The sequence below is a fragment of the Corythoichthys intestinalis genome, chromosome 21 (assembly GCF_030265065.1).
Source record: "Corythoichthys intestinalis isolate RoL2023-P3 chromosome 21, ASM3026506v1, whole genome shotgun sequence".
NCBI lineage: Eukaryota > Metazoa > Chordata > Actinopteri > Syngnathiformes > Syngnathidae > Corythoichthys > Corythoichthys intestinalis.
Window position 1 is genome coordinate 31226840 of NC_080415.1, and position 9657 is coordinate 31236496.

Here is a 9657-nt window from a genome sequence, read left to right on the forward strand (position 1 = left end):
TTAATTATTATTTCATAGTCAAATGTAATTTTGTTGGCTTTTAATGTCATTTCTGTTTTTAATAACAAAATTAAATAAATAGATACAAGAGTAACATTCAAATATATTCGGAACAAACTAATATTAGAAAGGTTCCTACCGCTACACAGCGCAACCAAAGAGTGGAAAAAACACGGAAGTGGCCGGGTTGGGTGACCGTTTTTTCATTCTCATTCTCACTTAAATGATAGCGCAAACGGTGCTTTTTAAATCGGTAAGTTACATTCTCATTTGCGTGTTATGTCGATCCTGTCATAAATTTAGTTTTGACGTGTGTTTTGCTATCTGCTGACGAGCTAACTGACAAGCTAGTATGTAAGGTAAATAACGTGTAGTATGCCACCTGCTAAATTGGACCAAAAATGCGTTTTTCTTTTATATGTTTGTTTGCTAGTTTTAAATGTCTTGGCTCGAATTGGGTGGAACTTAGTGGTTCATCAACTTAACGGTTTTCGTGGTTCTGAATTTATGAAAAATGTGAAGAGTGTGTAGTGTTTCCTGTTTTCATTAATGGGCAGAATTGAATTTTTAAATAATTTTAAATGTATTAATTTTATAAATAAATGCAATATGTATTCGTTATTCAATATATTTAGAATAAATAAACTGTCATTCATTTAAAAATGTTGGTAACACTTTATTTGAAAGTGACGTCATATGACGGTCACAAATATGACATGACATTGTCATGAGCATTAATGAATGCTTATAACACAAGTCATTTAGTGTCTTCATGAACTCCATTTACGTCCAGTCCGCATCTTTTACATCCATTCAAAAGTAACATAATTTGCCGAATGACACTTAATGACATCTGTCATAAGTAGTAGGGTGACCATATTTTGATTTCCAAAAATGAGGACACTCGACCCGGCCGTGAGAAATTTGACTTGAAGTTCACTCAAAGATGCCTTATCACTTTAATACATTTAAAGTGTGCCTCCTCCGTCTGAATAGACAAATTCAGTCTTATAATAAATAATAATAATAATAATAATAGCTATATAAGACACATTCAAATTCACAGAGGTTACCTAAGAGGCTTTGTTGGAAAAAAAAAAACACAAAAAAAAACACTGGAATTAAATAGTGATTTTTTTTTAAAAATGCCTCTTCTGTATTGGTGAATCCTTGAACAAAATAATAACTGTGTTTTCAATTCTTACTGTACAAAAAAATAATCTGAACCAATGTTCTAAATAATACCTCTTCTGCGGAAAATCCAGTTTTGACAAAAAGCTAATTTCTCTTTCCAGTGAAATAATGTAAATTAAACCGTCGTCTCAAGAATTATCACTGCAGTTGTCGTTGACAAATTGTTATTCCCACTCAATTTTATTTCTCATTCAGTGTTCTAGATTGATCCCAAACAATAACCGAAATAAACTGACATACAATTCAACCAGCATGTTTCCATTCCCATCATGCCTAGCGCGACTTACCTCACTGACTGGCCGAGGAAAAAAATCAAACACTTCTGTAAAAGTTGACAATCATCAGCAGCGTAACAATGCAACAGCAAACGGGATTTTACAGATCACACCAGTACAAAGCACTGACAGAAGTCAACAGTTGCCGAAAGGTACATTTTGCATGTGTACATACAGATAGCCTGTGAGCACCTGTTGTCACGATTCACCAAGGTTTGTTTGTGAATGCGCAAATTTGTATCCAAAGCAGAATAACGGTATTTTCGACTTAATTACACTTTTAGGTACGCAAGCATTTGCTTTTAGGCTATACGTATTGAACACAAGTCTTAACAACTGGGCAGGCTCTATGGGAATATGTTACAGGCAGCACACTCACGTAGCATTCTGTGCAAATTGTCAGTCAAAAAAACAGACATTTTCATGAATTTATAAAACCTCGCCGGGCGCCCCGGACAGGATATAAAAAGTGGACATGTCCGGGCAAAAGAGGACGTTTGGTCACCCTAGTCGTAAGCATTCATTAATGCTCATGAGAGTGTCATGTCATAATTATGACAGTCTTTTGACAGCAATGTTGAATAAATTGTTGCCAAAATATTATTGTATTATACAACAAATGCAAACTAAAGTCGAAAAAAGGGTTCAAAACCATGATTATCGGTGTCGTTGAGCCATGATTCAGGACAACTGACGAGCCTCATCTCATAGTCAGGAGTTACATCATAGTGTGCAGCAACAAATGTAAATGGAATTATTTTAAGAGCCTTAATTTTATATTCTACATTATGAAGATATGTAACGTGGTTTAGGGGGTGAGAAACACACTCAATGCGAGGGAGTTGAGAATTTATGAGGTTGTTCCTTCAAAGCAGATATGACTTCCTTTTACGACAAAAATCAGTCACACTTTGTATATTTGTTCACTGAAAGTCATTTTTATTGTTTGTTCTTCTTCTTAGATGGGGAATCACACCCCGTGAGCACCATTAGTGAACACTGCTCACTCTCATGACAAATAGGAATGGCACTCAGGATGTCATGCTGATTCCAAAACGGTCTTGTTACTGTCTTATTGGAAGCAGAGGTGGAAAAATATGTGTACCGTCCTCACCGCTGATTTTGCAAGATAACAGAAAGTAACCCCCGCGGACACTCAAGCTTCAAATTGTCCCTGCTAAGTCATAATGAACTTGGTGTCATGGGAGAACCTTCACGAGGTGCGCCGGTTGTGCCACTGGGGTCCGATCATCGCCTTGTCTGTCATCGCCGTGTGTTCCTCTATGGCTATGATAGATTCCATCATCTGGTACTGGCCTCTGGACACAACCGGCGGAAGCATAAACTTCATAATGCTCCTCAATTGGACTGTCCTTATCCTCTACAACTACTTCAATGCTATGTTCATCGGGCCGGGGTACATTCCCCTCGCTTGGAAGCCTGTAAGTAAAATCTTTTTGAGGATCGAGACCGAAATTTCTCATTCTGTGTTAATCCATGTGTGCCAGGAGAATCAAGAGGACACCCAATACTTGCAGTATTGTAGAGCGTGTCAAGCTTTCAAGGCCCCAAGGTCCCACCACTGCCGCAAATGTAACAGGTAAGCTATTGACTTTGTTTAACAAAACACAATTGCTTGTTAGATTTCAAAGCAATTTTCCTATAAAGGTGCGTAATGAAGATGGACCACCACTGCCCCTGGATCAACAACTGCTGTGGCCACCAGAACCACGCATACTTCACCAGCTTCCTGCTGCTGGCCCCATTAGGGTGCTCGCACGCTACAGCCATCTTTATCATGACCATGTACACACAGCTGTATGAGAGGGTGAGCACAAGATGGCACCAAAGCCCAAGCATTACCTGGCACAGATTGTTTACAGTTATGTTTGGTCCTTCAGATCTCATTTGGCTGGAGCACAGTGAAGATTGACATGAGCGCCATGCGCCAGAGGCAGCCCCTCATACCCTTCAGCGTCGCCGCCTTCGCCGCCACCCTCTTCGCCTTGGGCTTGGCGCTCGGGACCACCATCGCTGTGGGCATGCTCTTTGTAATACAGGTACGTCCGTATAGGGACGGATATTTTGTGCTGAGTAAGCCGGCGTGTGTTATAAGAGCACTGCTGGAATCATGTGTTGAATTAATTGTGTTATTATACCGTACTTTTCGGACTATAAGCCGCCACCCACCAAATTTGCCACGAAAACGGCATTTTTTCGTAGATAGGATGCACTGGACAATATGCCGCAGCTGTCCTCACTGTATTATGGGATATTTACACCAAAAGATATTAACCGGTAACACTTTATTTGACATTGGCATCATAATACTGTCATAAGTCCAAATGAACTACCAATTGGCTGCAAAGCTTCATTGCTTCATTTGGCCATCATTGCTCTTGGGGGAGACAGCCAACATCTGCTGCCACCTACTTTCAACATTGTTGTCGTCCAACATTTCTCCTAGCATGCATTGCAGTACGACAGATGTAAATAAAAATCAAAATTCATGTTGTATGCTGATTATTTCTTCAGTTACTCCTTCAGTTGTTTCATAAATTGCTAGCTATGGTATTCTGTAACACTTTATGTGACAGTAGCGTCATAAAACTGTCATAAGACCATCATAATTATGATATGACACTGCCATGAGCATTAGTGAATGCTTATGACAAATGTAATTTTGTGTCATCCGGCAAATTATCTTACTTTTGAATAGATGTAGAAGATCCAGGCTGGACATAAATGAAGTTAGTGACATCATATGCCGGAGATGATACTTAATGACATCAGTCATAAGCATTTATTAATGCCTAAGATAGTGTCATGTCACAATTATGACGCTCTTAGAGCGATTTTAGGACGCTGTTAACCCCAAAAAAATCAACAAATAAGCCGCACTGGACTATAATGTGTATACATATGTACTGGAAAAAAGTAGCTGCTTATTGCCCGAAAATTATGGTACCAGTGATTTTAAATATTGATTTGAGAATTAGTCATTTATTATAACACATTTCTGTTCTCTTAGTCATGACTGGAGCAATTAAATCCTCCTCCACTAGATGGCAGAAGTTTTTGCAATTCTTTCAAATGAAAAATGTGTGCCATTATGTAAAAACATCCATTATCCTTATTTGTTTTTTAATTTCAGATGAAAGTCATCATTCGAAACAAAACCTCAATAGAGTCCTGGATCGAGGAAAAGGTCAGGATTGTGTTTTTTTCATTATGCCTGTTATGCAACAATGCTACAAAATGATGGTCATAAAGGAGGGTTTTCGAGTAGAGTCGATATTATCATGTAAAAATGATATTGGATAATATTGACATCGTTTTTTCATTATCAGTTTTGGCCCAATATACAGTGGAAGTAAATGTAGAAACCTACCGTTTTTGTACAAGGGCGGGCCACAGCTTAGCACAGCACATATGCTTACTGACCATTAGATGTCTCCAAATTAAGATGCGTGAGATTTATTATATGAGGAGACCATTTGCATTCGTGGTGCAAAATTAAATTAACACACAATGTTTGAAAAATAAAGAGTATGTGAAAAGGGAAGTTCGGAATTTTGACATCAGGCTTAATTTTCGAGTTGGGGGGGTTTAATTAGTCAGTGGAGTTGATTTTTTTTTTTTTTTTTTTTAATCCGTGAAGTTTGATACTTTTTTTATTCTCAGAGCTCCGGAGAATCACTGATGTGGCATGCAGTCAAAAGTGTGGGCTATGTATTCAGGATAAAGTTATTAAAACTTACAATTATATGTCAATAACTGCAGTATGAACAGCAACATTAGTAATTCAGCTGCTTTGCAGAGAACAGGCTGCCTGGGCAAGCAGGGCGGAGGGATATCACATTGGTCTTTTCAGCACTGATTTTTTTTTTTTTTGTTAATATGTTTGATGCGACATTGTTTTGGCTGCATGGGATTTTTGCACATTGAGCTGCATTTTGAATTTATCTGACTGTTAGATCTGTTAATATCGTTTTTTATTGGCATGCTAGGAGGGGACTATTGGCTTGACTAGCCACTCTGGAGCCTTGAAAATAATAAAAAACTAACAAACTATACAGATTTTTAAAAAAATTCAAATCAACCCCACAGGCTAATTAAACCCCCCACCAACTGGAAGATTAAGCCTAATGTAAAAAATCCTGAACTTCCACTTTCAGGGGACAACCACATACAGTCCCTGACAAAAGTCTTGTCGCTTATCCATTTTGTAGAAACAATTGCTAATAACCTGACTTTTAATTATTCAATTGGTTTCTGAAATGGCTCATATGAAAGCTAAGACCCTCCCAAATGATGTCGAATGTTCAAAAATATATTTGATTCACTGAAAAAAGATGTATCATTTAATGAAGACATAAAGGTCAAAGTTTGGCAAGACAAACGTTTTGTCGCTTACAGAAAGTAGTGTGAAAATTGAACAAAAAATGTACTTCAAATACAAAAATATGTTAGATAACATAAGCAAATTAAGTAGTGGTGCTGTGAGATCCAAATTTAATATTTTGTACGACTTCCTTGGGCTTGAAGGACTGCATCCATGCGGTCCGGCAAGGATTCATACAATTTATTAATGAAGTCATCAGGAACGTCAAAGAAAGCAGTCTTGCATGCCTCCCAGAATTCATCAACATTCTTGGTGACTGGGCTAGGCAGTCCTGGAGGATCTTGATCTTTTTTGCCTTGAGGAACTTTGAGGTAGAGATTGAAGTATGCGATGGAGCACCACCCTGCTGCAGAATTTGTCCCTTTTTATGGTTAAGAATGTAAGAGGCAGCTGAGATTTGTTGATATTTCAGACTATTTATGTTGTCTTCCACCCTGCAGATGTCTCTCACACCCCCATACTGAATGTAACTCCAGACCATGATTTTGCCACCACCACACTTCACTGTTTTGTGGCAAAAGTTAGATTTTTCAGATGAATCTTCCATTGAATTACACCACAGTTGCTGCAAATATTGCAAAAGACCTACTGGAGCCCGCAAGGATCCAAGATTCACTCAGAATTGGTGGTGGCAAAATCATGCTATCTAACATATTTCTGTATTTGAAATACATTTTTTGTTCAATTTTCACACTACTTTTTGTAGGCAACAAAACTTTTGTCTTGCCAAAATTTGACCTTTATGTCTTCATTAAATGATAAATCTTTTTTCAGTGAAACAAATATATTTTTGTACATTCAACATCATTTGGGAGGGTCTTAGCTTTCTTATGAGCCATTTCTGAAAACAACTGAATCTTTAAAAGTCAGGTTATTAGCAATTGTTTCTACAAAATGGATAAGCGACAACACTTTTGTCAAGGAATGTACTTCATATCTGGATCGGATTTTTGGAATTGGACAATATCGGGATATCGGTTACCGGTTAAAAAGTCATCATCGGACAACTCCACTTACAAGTCTTTCAAAGTGAAGCTGTCTGAATAGAATTGAATTTGAGAATTTGCTTCACTTACTAAAAGTGCCGTACCAGTAAAAGACTTATTTTCTCCAGGCCAAAGACAGAATACAGCACTACCAAACCGGGGAGGAGTTCATCTTCCCATACGACCTCGGTAGCCGTTGGCTCAACTTCAAAGAGGTCTTCACGTGGTCAGGTTTGCCCAAAGGAGACGGCCTCTGGTGGCCCGTCCACCCCAAGTGTCACCAGCACACCTTAACGGTCAGCCTGCGGTCCTTCATTCTACCACAGGAATGAATTGACTTTCATTCTGCTTTTATCCCTTTAACACAGATCGAGCAACTGAAGCAGAAGGCCGACAAACGCGTGAGAAGTGTAAGTAGTCTTAAATTGAGACGCCATTTTAATCTCAGCGCAAATTTTGTAGAATAACCATAATTGTGCTATGGCTCGGCCAGCAGGTCCAGTACCGTGCAGTTGAGGACTACAATGGCGCTTGCTGCCCCATGACCAAGGGCATCCAAACCTTTTTCCGAACCCCTTGCACAGAAGAGCCCAGAATACCCCTACAGCGTGGGGACACCATTCTCGCCACCCGTGGCACCAAGTAAGAATAAAAGTGAATAATTATGTTTCAGTGCCATGATGAATAAAACCTCTGATTTATTCTCCTTTAGATGGTGGATGTATGGAGACAAAGTCTTAAACGAGGAGCAAACAAGAGGTAAAAACAAATTCAAGTCACGATAGCAGCTAGTACAGTGTTTTACTGCCATCTTTTGGCAAATATATGCAATTGCATCTTTTGATTACAGATTCTTGGATAATACAGTAATCTCTAAACTGTCCTTTTTAGTGGGGACTCGCATTCGTGGATGGTTTCCGCGGCGATGCGTGGAAAAGTGCCATTATGACACCGCGGTCGTCGACGGTGCCGGCGATAAAAAAGCCAACTAGCGAGGTTGCGCAAATATTTGCCGATGTCACTCTCGGTGCTGCGTACATCACCGCATATTCTGGTCAACACACATTTTGATACTGACTTGAATTTGTCCAAAAAAATGAAAAAAGGCCTTGGAATATTACTAAGCATAAGTCATGTGTGGTGAAGAAGAGTCTGAATTTCAATGAGGCTTTAATGTGACTGCATAAGATGTTTCACTTGAATTCTGTTTGTTACGTGTGCCAATGTTGTGCGTTTTTTGCCAATTATGCAATTTGCCTCTGCCGCCCCAGCCGGACAAACCCCAGGGCCAGGTCATGCAACTCTTTCTACTACTGTAGCCCAATAGCGCTTGATTTGTCCTTTATTTTTTTTGTAAAACAAAGCTGTTCGCTTCAAAATTAAAAGATTTCAAAACATTTTCATCAGAGTCGAATCTTTCAACATAATTGCTGTATTGAAATAACAGTGTGATCACTTTTTAAAACAAGGATGTTATACATTTCAATCAAGTTTGTCATTAAATAACTTATTTTCCTTATTACACAACGAACTTTTGTTGTTGTTGTTGTTTGGGCGTAGGTTTGCATAGGGACAGTAGGGACACAACGCTACCAACTTTTCAGAATGCTCAAATTGTCCCCACCAACTTTTAGGCAACCTTATTTGCATTATATAATGACTTCAGTTATATAGATAATTATGTTGTAAGGATAGAATTGACCTTACCATTATTAAATTATTTTCATTTTGTTCAGACTTACATTACCCCTTTTCACTGCTGAGTGTGCCAGTCCATGTTTCTCCCTCAAATGCACGTTTCATTGACTGATGACTTGACGTCCGCACTCACAGCCCCAGCCTCATGCTGCCTACTTGGCCCCCTTCGAGGAGGAGGGATATTAGAAGTATTTTTGTGACCAGCAGCAGCTGCAGCCACTGTAAGTAATGTAAAAAGATGTCAATGGTGAGGAAGTGGGCAACACACTACTAATTTTGCTGCTGAAAGTCCGACCTATATCAGCGTTAGCATAACATTAACCATAAGAACTTTTGTATACTTGAGTAGGAAGCTGCTTTGAGGTGTCCTCCTGTATGTTTTCTACTGTTAACGTTAATTCAACTGTGAGAAATGTAGTGAACTGAGGTTTATCCCTTTCTCCCCAATTTTCATTTTTATTTTATTTATGTGGTTTTAAAGCAGCCCAAAGGAGCTTTTTTTTTTTTTTTTTTTAGTTTGGCTGTGCTTGTGGACAAAAGCAGTAGTGTCTTGCCTTAAGGAGGGCTGAATTTTCATTTTATTCACTGACTAAGAGGTTTTTTTTCTGTTATATTTAATTTATATTCTATTTATGTTATATTAATTTCTCAACAATGTTGAGTGGTCTGAAGACAAATGTAGTTTTTTTTTGCATTCTGGATAGTTAAGAGATATTATAAACGCGTTTGTATTTATTGTGTATTTTAATATAATTTTAGTTACAGTATGTTTCCAGCACCTCAGACGGTCATTTGCATTGCATATAATTTTCAAATATATATATATTGGGGGGGGGGGGGGGGGGTTTAATGATTTTTTTTCCCTATGAATTTTTTTTTTTTTAATTGAATCAACTTTTAGGGGGGGATTGAATGATTTAGACACAAATGTCCTAATCATAATATCGTCCAAACACAAAAAGGATTGCTTCAATCAAAGAAAACTTTTTCAATGAAAAATTAAGTGTTCAAATGCAAATTTTTCAACCTCAAATATTTTTTTGCATTCAAAAACTTTTTCTATGATTTAAATTTTTCTTTTTTTGATTGAAGTGATTTT

General features: G+C 38.1%; 1 protein-coding gene across 2 annotated transcripts; it reads left to right on the plus strand.

Moving 5' to 3' along the window:
• The first annotated feature begins 98 nt into the window (after positions 1–98).
• Positions 99–8259, plus strand: zdhhc6 (zinc finger DHHC-type palmitoyltransferase 6). Of its 2 annotated transcripts, none has more exons than XM_057826319.1 (11): positions 99–253; positions 2432–2911; positions 2978–3069; positions 3138–3297; positions 3371–3529; positions 4624–4677; positions 6989–7156; positions 7229–7270; positions 7354–7502; positions 7573–7619; positions 7752–8259. In XM_057826319.1, the coding sequence occupies exons 2-11, from the start codon at positions 2657–2659 to the stop codon at positions 7850–7852; spliced, it is 1227 nt and encodes a 408-aa protein (XP_057682302.1). In that variant the 5' UTR covers positions 99–253; positions 2432–2656; the 3' UTR covers positions 7853–8259. The 2 variants fall into 2 exon arrangements, with proteins under 2 accessions (XP_057682302.1, XP_057682303.1); XM_057826320.1 differs by having other exon boundaries at positions 7357–7502.
• Positions 8260–9657: the final 1398 nt, after the last annotated feature.

Coding starts and splice junctions, on each gene's coding strand:
- zdhhc6 (XM_057826319.1), top strand. CDS start 2,657: ATGAACTTGGTGTCATGGGAGAACCTTCACGAGGTGCGCCGGTTGTGC. Junction 3,070..3,137: donor CACTGCCGCAAATGTAACAG/GTAAGCTATTGA, acceptor TTTCCTATAAAG/GTGCGTAATGAAGATGGACC. Junction 4,678..6,988: donor AGTCCTGGATCGAGGAAAAG/GTCAGGATTGTG, acceptor TATTTTCTCCAG/GCCAAAGACAGAATACAGCA.